The following is a 23926-nucleotide window of genomic DNA, read 5'->3' as shown; positions in this document are numbered from 1 at the left end:
AATGAATGGTTTTGGAGGGGGGGAAAAAAAAAAGCAGATTTTCGTAGTCCATTAATCAAGACGTGTCCAAATGTTGCTTTAGTAACAGAAGCTTATGATCATCAATTAGCCACAAACAAAAATGAATTTCAGGCTGAATTGAGAACCTTATGCTGACTTGCCTGTGTGGTTCACACGATGATACTGAATCCTGAATACTTATTTTTGTTTGTGCACAAATGGCATTATATTAGGAGAGTGTGTGTTTTCAGCAGGAGGCGTTCATCTAACAAAAAAAAAAAGGCATATTAGGAGAACTGGCTAGTCATTGAATGTCACGTTCGGTTAATAAGCCATGGTAACATATGAACTGCCGAGGACTTCGAATAAATATGTCCAACATGAGAGCATAATAAAAGGCAGGAAATGACCATATGGATGGACCCTGTCACTGAACTGCAGGCTAATAGCTAACGATGCTGCCAGTTGAACGAAATGGGAAATCAATATGAGCACATTTCTTTTAAATAAAACATCACCTGGGATGCTTTCCTTTTCTATTCCAACATAACGACGACCAAATAAGTCGTCACGGATGACCGGTAGAGAGCAAGGCCGTCGACTACACGCTGTTATAGACTTACAGGCGTGTCAGCGTAATCGAATCACTCTGCGTGTCGTCCGAGTGGAACAGGTATCAGACGAATGCTGAAAGATCTCCCAGCAAATCTTCCGTTCCATCAGACCTTTTATGACAAAACGACTTCTTGCACGGCGACTTCTGCTAAGTGACGAGGCGGACGGAGAAAAGTGACGTTTACCAGGTGCTGCATTTCGCCGCTTGTCCTTCACGTGGCGGTGGGAGTCGCGGTAATTAAAACGCTGAAAGCAAAGCGAAGCCCTTTGCACCCCAGGCTTTAGTCGCGGGGTCACCCGCCTGTAGATTCCAATTTGTGCCCCATTTGTATTCATGACGGGAGCGTGCTAAATATTTAACAGCAGTCCACTTGGCGTTGGCTTATGCGTCGTCGGGCTTGGAGGTCAAATAATTTGATTTTTGTGCAGATTAACATGGGCATCAATGTCCACTGCTTTTCCACCACCCACATATGAAGCACTGCATTTTCTGAGCAATTAAATTATATTGAACTAAAACAAGCTGCGTTAATTAATAATTATTTGTATTAATTTTTGACCAAATATTTTTTTTTAAATATTTAAAAAAAAAAAAAAAAAAAAAAAAAAGATTCAACAGTCTCCTGTTAAAATGAATAAGGCGGAAGTAATTATATTAAAAATAAATAAATAAATAAATAAATAAAAATCATTTATACACCACAAATGAATGAAAATACTGGCAAAGCTAACAGTAAAGCAGAGAACTCGATTACATTTGTGGCTATACATCTTCCCAGTGACAAACAGACCGGGTGCTCGGAATATCTATTTTATTTTTTTTTTGCTTGGTAGGAAGAGCTTCATGATCGACAACAGAGCTTGTTAGAGAGAGACAGGGTGTTAATAGGTACAGGGGGCGGGAGAGGAGACTGTGTGTGTGCTTGTGTGTGTGTGTGTGTGTGTGTTGAAGGTTGAGGGGCAAATCCCTTGTGAATATTTTAATGACCAGATAATTCTGGAACACAGGCACACAGAGACAGTTACACACCGGCGCCCGTGACCCGGACGACACACAGCGTAATTAAGAAACAGTTTTCCCCTTTTGCAAGGCAAAAGAGCAGGCCACAGTGTATCTGGCTCTAATGATACGGGTTAAAAGCTATTATACGCCTCATTAAAATATATGATCTCACGATTAGACCGTGATGGGGGACAGGCTCATGTCTTATTCCAACTCTTGACAACATTTAGCACTGGCCACAAACAAGGCTACATGTAGAAACAAGGACGAGAGAAGCACAAAGGCGAGTGTGTGTGTGTGTGTATATATATATATATATATAGTTCAATATGTGAAGGTTGTCTCATTACTTCTGAGAGTGGGGAGACAGGGCCTTTAACAGTTTGACACTAATTTCCATACTGACTACATGATCAAGAAACTTCACGTAATACAAAAAATATGAAAAAATCTAGAATATAGGCGGATGATGTGAAAACGTGAACAACTACAGCTTGTGAACAAATCATAAAGACCGTCCCGTGCTCATCCCAGGTCTGCTATTCACACGTTATATACAGCTGTACAAGTGTAATAATTTATAATCTCGGTGTCCGAGGTCAGTCGGATGAGGACGCTTCACCTTTTCGAGATGTGTTCTCAGGGTGTTTTTCCCTGGCAGTTTCACCTCACCAGCAACCAAAAATCTTCACCTGGGTTTCTGTAAAGCTGCACTGTCACCACGTCTATTATTCAAAGTGCTGAAGGAATAAAAGGGAATAGAACACGACTGTACGCATAAACAAACATGATAGTAAATGGAAGTTTAATGATAGCTTCAACATTTCCCCGCATTCCTGCACAGGCTGTGTTGCTACACCAAAGCCGTCAGCTTTAAAACTAAATTTGCCAAAAGTTATTGATGAAAACCTAGAGAGGAGAACAAACAAGCACTCAGCACTGCTTCTATGTTTGTGGGTTTTGATTTTCGAGTGCGGCGCGGCCTTTGACATTGAGGCTAAAATCCCTTTCAAGCTCCAATAGAAAGTAGTTATGTTTAAACGACGAGCAGAAGGTGAAGTATTGATCTTCGCTGGGAGAAGTGGCCTCCTTGTTGAGAAAAGGTCAAAGCACGAAGCGCTGTTCTAATAGCGCAAACATTTCCACACTTGCAAGAATCAAACGCATCTTTTTTCGATCCGTGGCTGTCCGACAGAAGTGTTCTCAGAGGAGTGGGAGGCGCGCTTTCCTCTCATTTTGTTCATTTCCACAGCTTGGCTGCAACTTTCTTGTTGTGTTGAACTCTCCCAGCCCCTGAGGGATGAGTGGGTAGACCCTGTTGGACCGGAAGAACATAATGGCCGTCTTGGCCGAACAGTTTTGAAACTTCCAGGTCGTTGGAAGTGGAGGCTGCGTGTCGCTTTGATGAGGCACTATTTCTGTCCTTGATAAAGGTGAGAGAATGGGTGAGCCTTCCAGCGCTAAGCAGGATGAATGTGTTGTTCTTAAAAAAGGAAGAGAAATGAAAGAGCACCGAGCAGAGGAGTTGGGAGGAAGTCGATTCATTCCAAAAGACGATTACAGCGTGAACTTTGCTTAAGAAACCTGCATGACTGGGAACCTTGTTCTGTAGCCTGCGGCTAAACGCTTATTTAACGGTTTGGTAATGCTTCAACTAATAAAGAGGAGGAGAGAATCGGAGAGCTCACTGTGGTGTGGTGTTCTTTTCATCTAATAGAAACAGCATTCCAATCTGATAAACATTCATTACAAATAAAATTAACAAGCGATGATATCACAAACCTTTCCGATTATGCTAATAAATTCTGATGTTATTCCAGGAGTAGGAAACGATGTGCGGGGCGTCCGCCGTTATCGTATTCAGCAGGGATCCTGATGAATAGATTTATCACAGCAGACTCAGCTTTCAGTACTACAGTATGACAGCTGCGGTGAACACGCTAAGTTTTCGAAACTGGGAAAGTTAGAATATTAAACTTTCGCACAATTCTCAAAAGGCATCAGATCTTTTATCTCAGGCCTGAGAGCTCATCGCTGTATTAAAAATGGAACGGAATATAAATACACTGTTAGTTTATTACAGAACAGACAGAGCTCTGCTCACGCTTCCAAGGTCCTAAAAAAATCCAGTATGATAGGTAATACCTTTCTAATACCTTCCAGTATGATACAATTAACACTACCCTTGATTCATAATAAGCGTCAATCAAGGTGTGCGAGTGCGATCACCTGGACGACTTCTTTTCCTTGAGCAGAGAGGCGCCGTCCAGAGCAACACCGCTCACCTCAGGGAATATGTAAGGTCATGTATAAGCGATATTGAACAATTCATCATTCCAACAGAAGCGCTCCTTTAATAATGATGATTTTAGGATGACATGAAAGCAGACGTTATAAGCTGCGGAAGTAAAAGTGACCTTCGGCATCCATTATGACTGATTTCAGCCATTATGATTGGATTATTTAATCGGATACAAATCTCTGCAGAGACAAGCCATTCACGACCAGATGACAAGTAAGGATTTACAGACCGGCCAAATAAAGCAACGGACGTCTATCATCGTAATCATACTCGGGATGAATTCATTTTATTAGTGTAGGAATGTCACAACAAAGCCACTTCTAAACTTAGTCTCATAAGGCAAGACATTTTTGCAACCTTGACCTGAAAACTTTTTCGTAGTGTTTGTTATATTTTATATTGGGAACCTACATGGACATGTGTAAAGCATGGTGGTGGGTGTATAACAGTGCGGGGCAGCTCCTCGTTCAACATTTAAGCGTGTATTGTGAATCAGTCAACCGCATCTCATGTTAAGTCACAGGGCAGCATGACACCTCACAGGACAGCGAGAAACACCCTCTTTAACACACATTAGCTCACAGGGGCCCCTGATTGGCTGTTGTTGCTGTGACAGGGAGGGGAAAGAGATCAGCATCTACCAAGAGAACATGACCAATTATTCTCTCGTCACAGGCTACGACATCATCGGGACTCGAGCTTCGACGGGGTGAACGCGTGTGTGTCGCCTAGCATTTTGCGATGCGATGATGTAACTAAACTCCAAAGAGTGGGCAACGAAAATGTTAAGCATAGGTGTGTGAGAGTCCTGAAGACGACGTCAAAGTGATTAAGGAGCTCACAAGCTACAACAACCGAAAGGCGACAAATCTGGATGGAAAGAAAAGAGTGTAAGAATCTGGTTAAAAAACAAAAATACAAAAGAGTGCTGTTTGTCACAAAAACAAACTTTACTAGCTCAGCTAAGTGTTTATTTAGACACTATCTGTGTCATCCAGAAGGATATTCTTTGACCTCTGGAGTCTGGTCACCTCGGGGAGTTTTCCTGAGTCACGCTTGCCTCTTGCTTGCTCATTAGGGATAACGTTTAGATTTCGGTAAATCTCTTTGGTGACGATGTTTACTGTTACAAATAAAAGAAAAGAACTATGTGGAAAGCTCTATGGTTTCTGTATGTCATTTCCTAACTAAACACCCTGCTGCCAGCTTGCATGAATTACCAAAAGGGCATTCACTGGTTTGTGCAGAATGCAACAATATGTGTATAGTATGCATACAAAGAAAGACACGCTGCCAGCTGCATTGTCTTGCCTGCATCAGCTATTTGAAAGCCTTCACTAGACCAGGTCACATGGAAATTTGGTGAAAGGCCTTCAGCTCTTTTTAGGCCTCTGTGCTATGTTGCTTGGTCAGGAGTTCGCACAAAAGGCACCACATGGTTTCTAGTTTTTGTTTTGGGTATAAAAGAAAGGGGGTTACACCTGATACAGCATCAGCTCACCAACAAAGCTCACACAGACCAACAAAGCTCCCTATCTGATCATCACCATGGCCAGGGTAAGCACTGCATATCTTTAATTAATATTAAATAAAAAAAAAAGAAGTTATTATTCAAATTTATTAATCCCTCCTCTTTTCTTCCAAATGTCTTTGCCCAAACAGGTCATCTTCTACGAGGACAGGAACTTCATGGGCCGCTCCTATGAGTGCAGCAGTGACTGTTCCGACATGTCCTCCTACCTGAGCCGCTGCCACTCGTGCAGGGTGGAGAGCGGCTGCTGGATGGTGTATGATCGGCCCAACTTCACGGGAAACCAGTACTTCATCAGGAGGGGAGAGTACCCTGACTACATGAGCATGTGGGGCTGGGGTAACAACTGCATCAGGTCTTGCCGCATGATCCCCATGGTATGCTAATAACATTATACTATACCACTAAAATATTAGCTGTGCATATCTATTCATTTTTCTCCCTCACATGTCTTGTATCTTTGTCAAAACAGTACCGGGGCAACTACAGGATGAGGATCTATGAGAGGGAGAACTTCATGGGGCAGATGATGGATCTGAGCGATGACTGCGACTCCATCATGGATCGCTACCACTGGACCGGCGGATGCCACTCGTGCCACGTGATGGACGGCCACTGGCTCATGTACGAGCATCCTAACTACAGAGGCAGGATGTGGTACTTCAGGCCCGGAGAGTACCGCAGCTTCAGGGACTACGGCAACATGAACTTCATGAGCGTGAGGCGCATCATGGATTCCTGGTATTAAAGAAAAAAATATCTTGGTCTAATCGGTTACACCATGTGAACATCACGAGCAATTCTGACTCAAAAATGTCAAAGGAATAAATAAAGCAGTGAAGTCAATCATTCTGTAGGGTTTTCTCTTTTAATGTCAAGTCTCTTGGGTTGGGTTTGCAAACTCATTTGTCCATCGAAACATTAACCAATCACCAGCATTCAGCAAAGTGCTGCTGCATTATGGGAAATTTTCTTAAAATCAGGAACATTTACTGGAAAAGTCAAATGCTCGGTACTTTAAAATCTCTGGTTCGAAAACTGAGGGAAAAAATAAAACATGGGGGAATTAATTCACCGCATGGTGATAAAGCGGACTAACTGTTCACACAGAGAAGCAGCGTAACACACCATCAGCCCTCATCCACATACATGAGCTCACAGTCACCCACGATTGGCTAGTTCCTAGCGGCAGAGGAAAGGGAAATAAGTCCCTCCTAACCTGAGATCACAGCCTAGACATTAGCCAAATTGTAACTTCTCAACGAAATTGTAACCTCAGTAGACCACGTTCGCTTTTTCAGGTATAATTACCACAGATTTATCACAGATTTACGTTGTCAAGGCGAACGCTTTTCAATTCAGGAGCCTCAAACTGATGATAAGATCATTGTGAAATGTTCATAATGTTCACCCCTTATTTGTTAACACCCAGAAATAAACCCAATTTGCAGTACAGTAAAGCAGTTATTTAAACCATACCCCTGTAACATTACCATTACCGAATGCGAGTATTACACAGTTATAAAGAATTCCGGCGGTTCCACAGCTGCGAATTATGCTTTGCGAGTTATTAGTTTCCGAGTCTCCATAAACCCGTGTTTGTGTAGGCCGTGCTGTGTTATTTTACTCAATGTCCTACAGCAAATAAGCAGACAGAAACATAATGGATGAAGAGAAAATTCGGCGCTCGATACATCCCATGGTAATTCACACAGTAAAGAGAGGATGATTAATTCATTTCTGGGCAAAAGGTCAAACTACAGGTCTTTTGCCTCTATATACAGATAGAGATAAACAGGATATAGTGGGCTTATCAGACATGAATTAATGTAAGCGCAGAATAAACAAGGATCGATATCTGACAACTAAGCACACACTTAGACCCCTATTAGATCTAATCAGAGATCTGATTAAAACCTCGTAGATTTGAGGATGATTTTCAATCCGAGACACACACAAGCCATGCACTTAGACCTCTGGATTATCACGAAGGCCCTACACACACACACACACACCTCTCCATACATATTCAGAAACATGCACACACCAGAAGCAGATGATAATCAGGCCATCACAGATTTCATTTTCTCATTCAGCGATGCCCTACACCACATCCGGACTTAATTTCATTATGGAATCTGAAGGCTTTTATTGCACCTATCACGTTTTGGTGCTCTCCTGCAAATTGCTCCTGACTTCATTTGAATGTGTGTGTGTGTGTGTGTGTGTGTTGAGACGATGAGGAGGAGAGACGTGGAATATTTACTATCTGCACAACCCAGCACTTTCTTCTAATAAAATCTGTTTTACGTGTGTATTTCTGATGCGGTTGTGACAGAGTGCTCCCATGCTGATCGGAAATATTTATCTTCCCCACTATAATCTACTACTACTATCTTTATCTCTACTGGACGAACCCGTATCCCGTATGCCATCCAATAACCCCGAGACTGCAGGTTCTTATATAACAAATACAACTATGTACTCCCACATACTTGCAATCAGCGTTTAGATTTTGTTGCCTGGTTCACTATCTATAGTAGATTATTAATATGGAGAATGTCTGGGGGGCAGGGGGGGGCCACAAATGCACCGTCGTGTCTGTTGGACTCGAACCCTGGAGCGTTTCCCCCCCCTTAGTGTAGACTGTTTGAGCAGAGGACGCCGCAATGAGACTCCGGAGCGAACCCGGTCCGAGGGCATCTGAGCTCTGAAGTCCAGTCTGTGGTGTTCGCTTGAGAAAGTGATTCGACTCTGAATCGACTCAACTGAATCAAACGTCACATTATGAACAAGGCTACAAGCTGAGTCCAAAGGGAAGAGCTGTAGCACTGCAGGAACTCAGTATTTTATGCCTGAAACATAGAAAATAAACGCTGCATGAGCGTGATTATCGAAGTCCCGCCTCACTGTTGCTGATGATTTCTGCACACGCTCTGTGTTTGACCCCCTTGTTGTAATTGGGTGCATTGTGAAACCAAACAGCAAATAAAACCCAAAAGCATCACATTTCGTTCCGATTCAGACTCGGCGCACAGACTAAACGGGTGAGAAAGCGCTCTTCGACTCACCTTCCTCTTTGATCTTCCTCGCCTCGTCTTCTCTCCTTTCCTTTGCTTTCAGCGCCTCGTCTGTTTTAGCTGAAAACGGGTGCGAGAAAGAAAGAAAGAAAGAAAGAAAGAAAGAAAAAGAAAGAAAGAAAGAAAGAAAGAAAGAAAGAAAGAAAGAAAGAAAGAAAGAAAGAAAGAAAGAAGCGGGTCATGTACAGGCGAGAACATTTCATCGTAATATTCAGTCCACCATTATTTTTTTAAGGCATAATTACCACAGATTTACCGCAGACAGACACATTTAAGTTGTCAAATATTTGCCGACTAAAGAGCTCTTCAGTGTCATTTGAAGTGGTGTATGTATTTCCTTCCAAGCACCTCTTCATTTTTTTTTTTCTTTCCTACGCTCATATCAAAAGCTCTCTCTCTCTTTCTTTTTTTTTTTTGTCGGTGGCCTAATTAAAAGCTTAAGAGCAATCCCAACGCTGAGGAGCTGCTTTTGTGTACGAATCTTTCGGCAATTCATTTAGGCTGTTGACTCTGCTTTCCTCCGAATAATAAAGATGTTAGAGGAGATTAAGAAATATAGCGGGGAGTGTGGCGGGACTATCAATACTGCCTGTAAATTAATTACGCCTCTGTTCCTGCACATCATTTATTCCACGACGCTCGTGTCTCCCAAGTGCAATTCGGTTTTATTGCTATTTTACTCACTGATGAGTGCAGCCATGCTAAATCGAGTCCCTTATATCATTACCTTCAATGAGTTTCAACTTTTTAAATAAAGAGGGAGTGAAAGGAGGAAAACAATCGCGCCGCGGCGTTATTACGGAAACCCTGATAGAAGTTAACCGCGCTTGTGTACGCTCGCTAGAAATTTAAGTGGATAACATGATCGAGGGTGATTGGATTAGGAAAAGGCGCATTTGTGGGTGTGTTAGAGCGTGTAAGTGTCAGAGGAAGATTAAGCTGGAAGGTCGTCCTCGTGACGAGCTCGTACGTACTTTAAGCGAGAATGAGCCGGGTTTATGAGCGAGGCTACGCTGTCAAAGAACAACAACGCGATGCTTTTAACCCCTCTAACACGTGTACAAGCGCACATACAAGTCAAAACTGATAAATACATATATAGACTGAGCTCGACGGTTTTTCCTTTTTTTTTTTTTTTTTAAACAGCATTCTCTCTCTATTTTTTTTATTTTTTTTCCCTCCTCTCTGCACTGTGCTCGGGGCGGTGGTGCAATATCAAACTGTTTGTCCGTCTCTCGTCTCTGCTGGGCCTCGCGGGACATCTGCCCCCACAAACAAAGAGGGGGGAAAAAAAAAAGCATGAGTGCCTATCTTCATTGTGCTGAATACACCAGTACAAATCTCTACTTTACCCCTATGGATCATCTCTCTCTCTCTTTCTCACACACACACACAAATAATCAGACATTAATACAACAAACACAACACTGCAGTGTGTGGATGTGGAAGAATGCGTGTCCGGTTACACACCTGAACCAGATTCACATGTAATGTTAAGGAATTTGCATCATTTTTACTTTTAATATCAATGTTCCCTCACAGAGTAGGGGTAGAACTTGGTGGTGCATGGGCTTTATTTATACAGCATTACAAAACTCATGACGTCATTTGTATGCGAATCTCATGCCAAGGCCTGTACAGTTAAGTCTTGTGCTAATTAAACCAAACACATGTCTTTCTTTAAAAGAATGAATGAATGAATGAATAAATAAATAAATAAATAAATCAGGCACATTAATGCTGAATAGAAACTGGTGATATCTAATGCCATTAATAACATATACGCTTTTAAGTGAACTGTATTTATTCTCCAGGTTTAGAGCGAAATCTGAATCGCTTCCTGTACGGCAGATTTACTGCTAATCGTTTCCAAAAACAGTTTACTGTTACGTGGCTTTGGTGTTATTCCAGTATCGCTATCCTGCTTAATGTAATGGCATTAAACCTGACACTAATGTGTGTGCATATGAGCGTCAGGGACGCGTGCAGGAATTCTGTAGAGAGATATCTCTGTTTGCTTATTAGAAGCGTAAACCGACGAGATGAGACCAGGAACTCCTTCAGCAGATGATCGGATTAGGTAACGCAAAACAAACTGTGTCGCGCGGCTAAAGACTTTGACTTCATCCGCACTTCATTCCGTTTTTTTTTTTTTGGCCATAAAGACGACTGAACGTGTCCTCCGCCGAAATCCAATTGTGAGCGTGTGAGTGTGTAATTGCAGCCTCGGTTCCCTGGAGCCATGTAGCCACGCAGAGTTATGCTTCATTTAAACCGGTCCTTGTTACCGCTACCCATGCACATGCCAAGACTGGTACCAATGTACCCACACACACACACACATACACACACACAGTCCCTCCCTCCCTTCCTTCTGGTGGGCCAATTAGCCGCGGCGCCTCGTTACAATCCGACATAATAACGCAAAAACATCAGGTGGAATCGGGCCGGGCTCCATTATCGGCCGAGTGATTGATGGTTACGTGTTTGAGAAACCCGCAATTTAGATTCAATAAAATCTAAAATGCAATCTGATTTATCCGATGCAGGAGGGCTAGAGGGCCGCTTCGCAACACCCCCTCCCCCCAACACACACACACACCCCAGACCTCCCCCCCCTCCCTTATTTTTTTTTTTCACCCGCTTCTTATTACTCCTTTGAAAAGAAACAATTCATTGGGATAATCGGGGCGGACTGAAGGAGGTCGCCGGCCCCCCGGAGATGATATTAAGCAGACACGTGAGATAGGTTATTAAATTCGAGTGTGCGGCCGCCACAAAAGCCCGCCCTGAAGCGCGTAAGGCATGCTATGCAAATCAACACTTGTACTGTAGGGGTGGAGATGTAGACAGATCAGATTGCGCCTAAGTGCCCGTGAGGCATCGTTCACTGTTTATTGAAAGTTTATATTTACAGAGAATGGTAAATTAAAAAGTTTCATTTTTTAAAAAGGAAACAATGTGATACACTGTGGAAAAAACAAAAACAAAAATAAAAAATACCGAAGGTGCAAATACCGAGACGGCGAATTCCTTGGCATCACCGCGTCTGCTTTTCAGAGCATGCGACTGTTCGTTCATCCAGTCAGAACGGACTCTTAAGTCTTTTATTTCTAGGCTCGACTTCTTTTAGCCTTCAGTAGTTGATCAAAATGCAGAAATGCGATTTGATCACCTACGATCCCGCCGGCGGGACGGAATGAAACGTCGTAACCGTGAGCGTTGCTGCTTCTCGATTCCGTGTGCGAACGAGCTGCAGATTGATTCCTGTGAAACTGGAGATATTGGGTTTACTAGAAAAGCCTCCAGGCCTTTATTCGCCAAAACAGCGGCATTTTATTCATTTAAAGGGTGGTGGAAAAAAAAAAGAAAGAAAAAGAAAAGGCATCTTTGTTTGTGTGGGAAAAAAAATGTACATATTTTCATGAAGACGCCTTTTCCACAGTTTTTAGGAAGTTGGGAAGTCGGAGAATGAAGAAACAAGGCGGTTAGACGAGGTCGATTTTTGAGAAGGAAAAAAAAAAGAGAATGAATTCCATATATAAATTGGAAGTACGGAAACTTTATACCCCTTTAGACCCTGTATTTAATCAAAGATGATAAAAAATGGACTGAAAATGGTCGAATCATTAACATGATAAGTTTCCTGTGGTCATGTTTTATTCTTGTCCACAAGAGGAACAGCTAAAGAACATCTGTATCTGAAAGGGTTAAATAGACTCCTACGGTGAGAACCACATCATTCCGTACAGATGTATGATAAAAATACACATTAAAAATACCATGGAGCTACAAACGGAGCAGATAATAGTAGAAGTAGTTGACATGACTATATACACAATGTATGGACACACACGCGTTCACGCACACAATAAGGAATTATAGGCCTTAGACAAGAGTGTTTTAAAATGGCAGGAGCAAATATTTACACATTTCCCCGGAACGTAATATTGATCAGGAAAACCTTTCTTCTAGCTTCAGGGCATTTCCACAGACTCCCACATGGAGAGAATGAAAGCTAGCAGGTTGTTTTCTCTCTTATGTCCAGCAGGAGAAAAAGCAGCAAATGATTAAACAAAACAAAAAAAACAACAACAACAACAAGGTGGCATTATGAAACCATAAGAAAGAGGTGAGAGAGAGAGAGATCATGAGCAGTCCTGCTTTAGATTTCAGAAGCCTGAGAAAATAGTTGATAGTCAAGCAATTACCGCGTGTCTGAGAGATGGGAATCCTCTCAGGACACCGAGACCTTAACTGCCTGTATCTTCATCTCATAGTGTTCTCCCTCCCTAAAACAGAGCCCTAAACCATTACATCTCAACTCTCTCTTACACACACACACACACACACACACACACACACACACACACACACAGTCTCTCCCGCCTCATGGTCGTCCAGTCCAGCCTCAGGCCTCTCAATCAAACCAGACATCAGCCATCCTGGTCCTCTGTGATTAATTACTCTGGTCTGACTACCAAAAAGTGTGTTTGTGTGTGTGCATGTTTGCGTATGAGGCAAGGGAAGCCCCTGCAGCAGGTGCACACCCCTGGTGAGGAGCAGTGATACATATCGCTTGCTTACCTCTTTGGTTTTACGCCTCTAGTTCTTTATATCTTTGACATCTCACTACACTATTCGCTATGGAACGAGGAGGAGGAGGATGAGGAGGAGGAAGATGAGGACAAGCATGGACTGGCTAGCAAATCTGCTTAGATTACAAACAATGAAATCGCTTCTTTGCAAGTTGTTAAGACGCAGTATGCAGATACCTTCGCAGGAAAACACTACCGATGATGCAATCCATTCTGATTGGTTAGAGGAAGCTGGCTATTGTCTCTATAGTCACTTCTACGATGACTTCAGACTCGTCTTATAAACCGATTATAAACGTCACTGCGGCGATGGTGAAGTTTTCTGTGAAGAGACAATACCATGAAAGGCGTTTTCGGAGTCTTTAGGACCGAGGATTTTGTGCTCCACAGTTTTCCCAGTAACTTGACAATAGATTTTTTGGTCTAATTAACTTACAGAGGGAGAGAAAAAAACCGAGGCAGGTAAGGGAATGATTGTTTATAGCTGCTATAAAGCAACTGACTTTTGCTGACGTTCCATGATGAGCGGACAAAACCTACAACATGTTGCTACAACATGAACAAAACACACTCAAGGATGTCCCTTAACTGGAACACAATCAATTTCAGTGTGGTAGAAGTGAGTGTGCTTCATGACACACAGCATCACACCCATCATTAAACAGCATATTTCTTATATTATTTAAAAAGTTAATGAGCAAAGTGTTATGAAATGCTGAATTTCCTATAGATGTGGTCATTCTAGAATATGATGCGACTCAGGATCTGATGTAAAGAACTGTGTGTGTGTGTGTGTGTGTGTGTGTGTGTGTGTGTGTGAGGACAGTGTGAATCTCTAGGAACAGACAGACTAGTAGTGAGAACGAAACAGAGAGCAGTGATTTACAGACCCTCTCTTACTCCCTCTGAACTGATTAAAATGACACAACTGCAGGAAAGTGAGAAAGTGAGAGAGAGAGAGAGAGAGAGAGAGCGAGAGAGAGAGAGAGAGAGAGATGCAGGGCAGGATGGAGTGAACGAGTGAAGGAGGACGAGCACCTGGAGGGCAGCAGATGTTTTAGTGGCTGTAGATTTTACAGAAAGACAGACAGACAGAGAGAGAGAGAGAGAGAGAGAGAGGGGGAGAGAGAGAGAGAGAGAGGTTCAGAGAAACACATTTAACAGCAAAGACAATGTACTACCTGCTCTTTAATGCTCATGAATATAATCCAGATTTGATGAATATGCAAATCAAGGACCGCCCCTAACCTAGATAGACCACACCCCTTCGTAATCTGCTTTTTCTTGACCATCTGCACTCTTTTAAAAAGAACTGAATGTGATGTAAAATTTGCAGCAGACTCTATAAAAGTGTAAAGAATAAAAAAATAAGGATGTGATGTCATAGGAAATTAATTATGATGGAGTGTGGTGTGATGAGAAGCACAGTCACAAGCCTGAAGCTGATTTTCTAAAACGTCTCAAATTACTGCTTCGTTTCTTAGCCTTTTTCTACTTGGACAAATGTCATACATTTTTTATCCATTTACAGTTGCATTAAAAGTTATAACACGTCTTGACGTGGTACAGGGAAGCTGCACAGTGCAGCATTCTCACTCCAAAGATTTTGGCCTGTCGGAAAACTTCTGGAAGGAAGTTCCACGAATGCTCCTGAGAGAAAAGTTGTCCACATGATCACACATAAAAAATCGGTTTATGTGACGCAACCACCGTAAAAGTACACGCCTAAGCCGTTATTATAGAAAAATCATCGCATATCATGCGCCGCTGCATATATGGATGCACAAAACAAACACCAGGAATAAACACAAAGATGTGTAACTTTTAAATGTGTGTGTGTGTGTGTGTGAATTATCAGTGTGTGTGTGTGTAGGTCTTTGCATTCAAATGCCACTCAAATGAAATCTGAATGTCAGGCTTGGAGGAATCGTGATAAATCAGCGCCGTACCGGATGACAAACATAATATTCACCAGTGCGTTACACGATTGGAAAAATGTCCCTTTGAATAAAGCACACACACACGTTTACATTTACCCACAGAGAAACATAAAGCCAAGTCTACAGGCCCAGAATCGCAGACAAAGTTAAACACCTGTCCATAACCACATAAAGTGTGGAGACGAGGGAGTGAATGAAGAACGGCAACAATGCGATTAAAGGAAATTTAGCACCGGTGCTGATTGGAATAATGAGGGCAATAGGTTAAAGACATGCATGAGTGAAAACCGTGCATCAAATGTTGCCACTAGGTGGCACGGTGCACTTCAGAGGGCTTTTTATAAGACAGAAGGGAAAAAACACACACACACACACACGCACAAAACCGGAGGAGTGTTTGCTATTTCTGAGGTGCACGCGGCTCCATTAAACCCACTTCGTGTACATCTTGTACGGCATAATTTGCTTCAGGGAAATTAGAGTTGAGCATGAATTTCATTTGCACAATGACAGAAATGAGTAGAAGTCAGACGCTGCGCCGAGAGCAATTAGCGCCGCTTCAAATGTGGATCCGCAAAATGAAAATAAACGCAAAAATGTGTGTTAAATCTACCCATTTGCTTAGACACTGTTGTGATGGTTTCCGCCTGGTTTTAACACAACAAGCGAAAGTGGCCAATGAAGCACAGAGAAGGAAACTATATACTAACAATTATAGGATTTTAATCTACTTAAAACAAAACACACACACACACACTCCTTAAATGCTAATTTACCAAACACTGTCACATTTAAGCCCAAAGTAAATGATATTCGTCAAATATTAATGGACCAAACAATCGCAAAGAGATATCATATCAATATGATGAATAATTCATAAAAGCCTGTCTTGCTAGATTGCTCTCTTATATATGCGCTGCGCTCTCATAAGAGGCTTTGCAGATGAGATCAGTGCTTCGGCGTACACACTTTTTCATCATGCTGCTTAATACAGTCAATTAGACGGTAATTAAGCCGTTCTTGGCTGAACTGTTTAGGAGGGGGGGGGGGACACACACACACTTAAACTGATTACGCATATAGGTAAAAAGCTGGGGTTTTTTGAGTCGTCTTAATTATGCAGACGAGTAAAAGCCGGACATCGGGAGTGTGTCTTAAACTAATTAGTCTGACTGGAACTGGGGTGCGACGTACAATACAATTTTCTCAACTGGATGAATGAATGCAAACATGCAGATGCGGGAAAATAATCAACAGCAGGGTAGCAGGGTGGTGTGATGGACCCAGAAATAGAACATTCCAGAAGTTTAATCCACGACTTTTTATTCATTCCGGGTTCAGGAACATCCCCGAAACAGGAGAGGTCTGTTATCGTTATAATTAATAACAGCAAGAAACAATAGAAGCAGCTTGTCATGTTACATAGAAGAACATGCGATCTCTTCCGGTCCTGAAGATTTACCTCTGACTGATACAAAGCACCGACACCGGAGAACGTCCAGAATAAATACAGCTAAATAAAATGCCTCCCTTCCTGGAAGCTTGATCATGTCAGCTAAAGTGTTTATTGTCGAGTTGTTACTATACAAACGGTAATGTACTCGAACCGGCACGGTAATAGAAACCTGGGATTTGCCTTGAAGCTGGAACTACTGTCAGAGCTGCTGTTCGACAAAATCAATCACTAGCTTCTGACCGATCAGGATCGATCCGTCAGCGTCGCCGCGTGATCAGAACCGTATCGAAATCCTACACGGCGTATCCTTAACTCGGTCTAACAGCCTGCACGCGTTCTTTATCATGATGAAATATTCGCTTGATGAAACTTTTGCCTCACTCGAACCCCCCCGTTCGCCCACGTCGCTGTAACTTCCTTATTTCATTTCGAACCGCAGAGCCGACAGCAGCCTTGTGACGATAATCGGAGGCGATTTCTTTAATTATCTAAGTGAATATTGGATATCCGGTTAGGAAAACGAGACACAACTGGGAATTTTGGTTTTTCATCTCATCCGACATAAAGCTTTGGAAGATCTATACTGTATTATTAATGAGAGTTTGATATAAAATGGAAAACAAACACATACACACACACACACATTTACATTCATTCCCTCTCTCTATATGGAGCCTGACAGAGGAGCTGAAAAAGTATAAAACTCGACTCGGACTCTCTCCTTCTCTCTGACCTGAACTTACTTTGTTGTGAAGCCTTCTAAAGCCACACCATAAAGGACTCACCCTATGGAGCTGCTTGTTTGCTTGGGTTTAAGTCTGGAGACCTGCTTGTATAGAAGCACAACAAAAGAGCGTGTGGGTGATCAAGTTGAAAGGGGGTGTGTCACAGAGGCCAGTGCTATTTCCCTACGCTTTCTGGAAACTTCTCAGACTCCGAAAACTTCACCCGGTTTTAGGGGCAAGCAGGTCCGTACACACAGTCGCTGAACCTCACCTCGGACCAGCACGTGGCTGAAGCACCACGCTTTTCTGATGCTCGCTGAGGTCGCAAAAGGCTCCTGCAAGGCCAAAAGGAGCAAGCAACTGACTTAGGATGAAAGTGAGAGGAAAGATCTTCGTGGCAGTGAGTCACATGGTATCAAGCTGAGCTTTGATATGTAGAGCTTGGTGACCTCCTTATGCAGAAATATGTTCAGGAAGAAACGGACCGGTGAAATATTCAAGGAGGCTCAAGGACTGCATAACACATGCAGAAAAACTGACCCTTCCCTCTTGATCTTTTCCTCTGGGTCCGTCCTTTCTTGCACCCTATTCTTCCCATTCAGAGCGCCTGCTGCCCCCCACGTCACCGGACTCTCATCTTCTCAACTCTCCTCTTCTGCTCTGTTGGTCTTATGCTCCCCTACTGCTCTTATACTGGTCTAAAGGTCTGGGTGCCTTTTGAGCTATCACAGTATTTCAGGAAGCAGGCGTGTGATGTTTGGACATCTGTCAAATGTGTGTGTGGGCTTGTGGGTCAAAGTATAGCATAAATATATGAGAAGTGAGACTCTACAGATATGAAACATGTCACTAAGTACATTTAAAGTACATACGCACATATAAAAGGATCAATATGGGGGTGTAGTACCTATAATAACAATAATAATTATACACTCCTGCTCACTCATCCCATTATCCAGTTATGTCGCAGCAGTAAGCACAATGCATGAAATCACACAGGTACAGGTCAAGAGCTTCAGTTAACCTTGACATGCCTGTGATGCTGACTATGGAATGTTTGCTGGTGCCAGAAAGGCTAGTTGAAATATTTTAGAAACAGCTGATCTAGAATTTCCATACACCAGTTTCTAGATGTTTACACAGAATAAACAATACACACCCAGTGAGCAGCAGTTCTGCTGACAGAAATGCCTCGTTCCACAGAGAGGTCAGAGGAGAACGGCCAGACCGGTTTGAGCTGACGGAACGGTAATAATGACTTTCTGCAACCGTGGTGAGCAGAAAAGCATCTCAAAATGAACCACATTTGAAACAGACCAGCAGAAGCCTCGAACTGGACAGCTGAAGGTCTGAGAAACATCAACTGTGCATTGTGATGATGTAGACATTTGTATTGCAGCTGGAAAATTGATCAAATATTCCATTCTTTGCATTTTATTTCCCCCACTAACTAAACTTAATAACATATGATTAAAATATTAATAATATAATAAATAACAGTAAGTTACATCTCAACTAATATATTATACACACACACACATATATATATATAAAGATGCTTATTGTTCAGTGATCTACAGATGTGTGTGTGTGTGTGGCGCTCGAGTGTGTGTGTTAAGTGAACAAAGGTGAATAGGCTCAGTTTCAGTCATGAAGGGTGGCCAAGTTAGATCCCGTCGAGAGTGTGTGAAGAGCAGAGACTCCCCCCCGAGGAGCCCCGCGCATGAAACGCAAATGTCGACCGACGCACACAAGATTCCCCACAAAGGTGGCCACTTAGAAGAGAATACAAGGCTGCCGGGAGCGGCTGCGTCTCAAGCGGAGCCCAGCAGGACCGAGACTAGCGCTTAAACACCCAGGACAAAGGGCCAGAGACACGGTGGTCTGGGATTGTGCTCAGTCAGGCGCTGCTGCTTAAGTCCAGAAAAGCGTTTTGTATTACGGGCGGGGGATTTATATTTCTCCTCTCTTATTCTCTAGATCACTTCAGAGCTAACATATAAGACAGAGGCAGAAAAAGCGGCATAAAGGGAAGAGAGAATTAAAAAAAAAAAAAGAAAGAAAGAAAAAAAGCCCCTCCCTCTGTTCGCGGCCTTGCTTCTGTCTCTCCCTCTTTCTTAATGCTTATTTTCATCACTTTGCTTAAAATATTGATAATCAATTAGCGCCACGTCTGTTTTGCTGCAGAATCTGTGTCACTGTCTATCACGCTGTCAGAACCAATTCGCCGCTCGTTCAAAGTTCATTTCTTCGCCTCGGCCGAGCTCCGCCTTTGGAGACGCGGGTGAACATAGCCCAGGGCGCAATCACCTATTCTCTTTCATTACGGGCAAAATAGGCAAGGTGAGGGAGATTATTAGAACTTTGGAATGATCACAAAGCTCGGTGCGCCCTGTCAGATCCCCCCTACGTGTAATTCATCTGGCCCTCTCCTTCCCCTACACCCTCCTCCTCCTCCTCTTCCTCCTCCTCCTCCTCCTTCTCCAACCCCACCTCCAGCGGTGAACGATGGACATTATTCATGAACATCTGCGGTGCACTGAATATTGCACAACCGAAGAAGCGCACTGATAACGAGGAAGCTGCACCAAACCCCTTTGACTTTAAAATGAAGGCGCCGGCGCTGGAAATGGGGCCAAAAACAGGACAAGGCCTCTCATTAGTTTGCATTAGAATAAGGTCTGATGCAAGACAAGTGGCTATGGATACAGTGGGTAACGTAACACCTGTGGTTTAAGCTGGAAAACTTTGAAAATTCATACTTTCAGACGTACCGCCATGGGAAAACAGAATATCCGAGGGAATTCTGTTAGGATAACAGTGTCATGGTTTTGTTGTCTAAATATGATGCAGCGATACCCACTGCCTTTAAAACAAGCACAAAGATACAGAGGAATGAAAAGAGGAATGCAAGTCTAGGTCAGTGTTTTCTCCTTCTCCATCTCTAGCAGGTAAATCTCCCCCGAGTATCCTTCTACATAAAAGCGAACCCCTCCTTCAGCGAGTACACACACTTCCTGTTTTCACACACCACTGCAGGGGTTGTTCTTGTTCTTGAGAGTGGACAGGAAAAGGCCACAAAAACACAGCTGAATACATACAAAAAAACAAAAAAAAAACAAAACACAACACACCACTAACATGACATCTCACGCAACAAACTAATTCTGAATTAGAATTATTATAAATTAGAACAAAATAAAGACTAAATATAGAAATAATATGTGAAACTAACGTAATATTTCATCGTAAAATCTATAAACAGTCTCAATACACAGGTGTTAGAGTCTAGAAAGACCTGAGGTGTATTCTAGTGAGGCCTAAAGTTGTAGCATCAAATCAACAAAGTCCAAAAAATATATAAATAAATAAATAAACTGTTGCATTAATACTGACCAACTCGGTTATTATTAAAAATAATAATAATAATTATTATTATTTATTTATTTTCTATATAGCTACATTATTTGCCAACTAAGTTAAACCCTAATTATTAGTCACAATAATACAACAACTGATAAACTATATATCCTACTTATTATGGTGCATATGGGACTTTTTTTTTATTTGCACGTGAAATCCCTACCAAACATTGAGGAAGATATGTGTCTAAGGTTTAAAGCCGGTTTTAAAAGTTTGATTTAAGTGCTAAATAATGAGCCCATGAGTTATAAACAATCATGCTCCGGGTCTTGTTAGACAAAACCGACTCCTAATAAACTGTCCAAATGGCACTAGTCATTAACGCCATTGCTAGGTTTCTAATCCCGGTTTTAAAACAGCCACATGTACACAGTGTTCTGCTAATCCAATTTGTTGCTTGTGAAGCCTTTAAACCAATCCATCTGGATTTTTGTCCACTTTCCCTATTTGGCAACAAACAGGCTGGAATACCGCGTGTACACACGGCTTAAAATACAGACAGAAAGAGCGGCTTTGAACAGCGCTTCAGCTGCTATATCAGCCGGCCCTTTGACAAGGCCTGAAATGGGCGTCTGGCTACAACCGCCGCTTATTGCGAATGGCAGATGAAGTTCGCCGTGGCGGTTGGAGGCAAAATGAGCTTTGACAGCTTTGTCAGAGCGTTCAAGGCATTCAGTGGCAGGCCAGAGATTCGGCGCAATTGCGTGCCTTTCATCTCCCAAATGTGGGGCTCAGGAAGTCTCCCCAGAAAAAGAAAAGAGAAGAAATAATACTTTTTTAAAGCGGGAAGAAAAAAAAACACTCGGACAGGGATGACAGATGATCCTCCGCCTTGTCAGAATGGCAAGAGTAAATTTGAGAAGAAAGGGGAAGAAGGAGCGGAGTCGGCGATGGTCTGGATGCACAACTAACATGTCAGCAGACGTTAGAGTGGTTTGGAGGAAAACAAAGCGAGAGTAACAACAGCTCTGGTTCTTCCTGCCATCCCACTCACCACCACCACACTGGCTCTAGCACTCGTTCAGGCTCGCCGTGGCTCTGAGAGCTGAGAGCTATTCATGCTCTTCTGTGAGAGACACTAAAGGAAGTGGATTGCGGGATAGCAAAATCAGACTGAACAAAAAGTATGCAGCCTCTCGGTGTTCCACACTCAGATGGAATGGAAGTACAATTTGAGGAGATGCAGTTCAATCCAATAACAAGATCTCCTGAGCTGATTTATTCCACTTTTAACACAACAATTTGCCAAGATTTTAATTTATTGATGAACAACACATCATGTTATTTACCCAGTTAGTTACTATGTGGGCAGTGATGGCTCAAGTGGTTAAGGCTCTGGCTTGTTGGTCAGGGTTCAAGCCTTCACACTGACAAGCTGCCACTGTTGGGCCCTTAACCAAATCCATTAACCCTTACAGCTCCATGGGTGCTGTCTCATAGCTGACCCTGTGCTCTGACCCCAACTTCCATAGTTGGGATATGTGAAGAAAGAATTTCACTGCACTGTAACGTATATGTGACAAATTAAGGCTTCTCTCTTTTATAAGGATCTATATGGTTACTATAAACGTCACAATTCATACAAGATACGATTATAAAAGTCTAGATTCAACTTAAGTTTATATTATTTTTTCGGAGACTACAGCACAAAATAAAATGTTTCTGTTTCACAGCTCTGGCAAAAACCTGGATTTCCAAACAACGGCTCAGAGGCACGGATATTTTGCGATGCGACTTGAAATTGACTGCGTAATCCACTTCCTGAATGATGCAGAAGCTTTGCTACTTGCTTGAGGGTTGCCTGTTATAAAGCAAAAGCAGGAGACGTACAGAAGAACCCGATGTTGCCAAGGATGTTTATATGAAGCCATGCAACGGGGGATAGGGGTGGGGGTGGGGGTCAAAGTAAAAGAATCCTGGAAGTGAAGTTACAGTATACAAGCACCTGCTTTTATCTGTATTTAAGAGTTAAAACGTTAAAGTAGTGAGTTATTTATCAGTTTCCAGAGTGAAATAATGTAGTATACCAATCAAGCATAACATTATGAGCAGTGAGAGGTGAAGTGAATAACACTGATGATCTCCTCATGACGACACCTGTTAGTGGGTGGGATATATTAAGCAGCAAGTGAACATTTTGTCCTCAAAGTCGATGTGTTAGAAGCAGGAAAAATGGACAAGTGTAACAATGAGCAGCGTTTGACCAGGGTCAGATTGTGATGGCTAGACGACTGGATCAGAGCATCTCCAAAACTGCAGCTCTTGTGGGGTGTTCCCAGTCTGCAGTATACTTAAAGTCCTGTAAGTTGTGACGCCCCACCTTGCAACCTACAGGACCTTAATGGATCTGCTGCTAACATCTTGGTACCAGCTTCAAGGATCTAGTGGAGTCCACATGCCTCAAGAGGTCAGGGCTGTTTTCGCAACAAAAGAGTGACCAACACAATATCAGGCGGGTGGTCATAATGTTATGCCTGATTGCTGTATATGCACTGAATCATCTTTAATAATCTTTCCAGATACTTGAAAACGTACAGTAGTGCAGTGAAGAATTATTATTATTCGTTACACTCCACCACCAGAAGCGTGTCCTGTGATGGCACACGGTCCTGAAATTTCTCATTTATCACGATACGACAAAGTTTACAGACAACGTGACTCTGAAAAGTCACACTGAAAGCACAGGTCTGACTTTAAATCAGGATCGCTAATCCATAAGTTTCTACTAAGGCACTCGCTAACCTACACCACCCAAATGAATGTGTGTCGATGCAGAATCTTTAAACAGAAAGGAAATGCATTTCCTATGCATTAAAACAAAATCAGCTGGAACGAAGTGAACTTTTTCTTCAAGTTCGACATACACAAGTGCATTTCTGTTTTCAAATAAAAGTCGTTGTAGAGGACAGGAAAGCAAGAACAGCATAAACGGCACCGATGTAGAAACTGAAGACGGCTGAACGAAGAGGGAAATTTCGCACAGCGACGTTTCTGGAGAACAGTTTACATTCTACCAACATCTTTTTTAATCCGAGCCGTTTAACAATCCCGGCTTTTTCAATTTGTAAGATCTGTAGCCGTGCCTCTGTTGGCTGAGGTATGAAATTAATCTTTATCCCTGTTTTGTCGCTTTGGCTTCTCATTCACACTGCATGTTGGTAATTAGCTCTGTGGTTTGATTCCAGGTTCTTGTGCTACCTCCTCGTGCCAACTCTCGCTTTTCACGTTGCCGGATTCGCGCTGTACGCTCCGG

The 23926-nt window shown here is 42.5% G+C and overlaps 2 protein-coding genes across 3 annotated transcripts in view; one reads left to right on the top strand and one right to left on the bottom strand.

Moving 5' to 3' along the window:
- The window catches only part of rsrc1 (arginine/serine-rich coiled-coil 1), a 137882-nt gene that overhangs the window by 17474 nt on the left and 96482 nt on the right, over positions 1-23926 (bottom strand). The window contains exon 7 of one of the 2 annotated variants that reach the window (XM_058418971.1): positions 8523-8591. The exons of the other annotated variant lie outside the window; for it this stretch is intronic. Coding sequence (XP_058274954.1) covers positions 8523-8591 — 69 coding nt within the window. The remainder of the gene's footprint in view (positions 1-8522; positions 8592-23926) is intronic. 2 annotated transcript variants of the gene reach the window in all.
- LOC131371160 (gamma-crystallin M2-like) lies at positions 5264-6243 on the top strand. Its single transcript, XM_058418973.1, has 2 exons — positions 5264-5828; positions 5924-6243. The coding sequence occupies exons 1-2, from the start codon at positions 5565-5567 to the stop codon at positions 6197-6199; spliced, it is 540 nt and encodes a 179-aa protein (XP_058274956.1). The 5' UTR covers positions 5264-5564; the 3' UTR covers positions 6200-6243.

Source organism: Hemibagrus wyckioides, linkage group LG20 (assembly GCF_019097595.1).
Source record: "Hemibagrus wyckioides isolate EC202008001 linkage group LG20, SWU_Hwy_1.0, whole genome shotgun sequence".
Classification (NCBI taxonomy): Eukaryota; Metazoa; Chordata; class Actinopteri; order Siluriformes; family Bagridae; genus Hemibagrus; species Hemibagrus wyckioides.
This window is presented reverse-complemented; position numbering and strand designations above follow the sequence as displayed.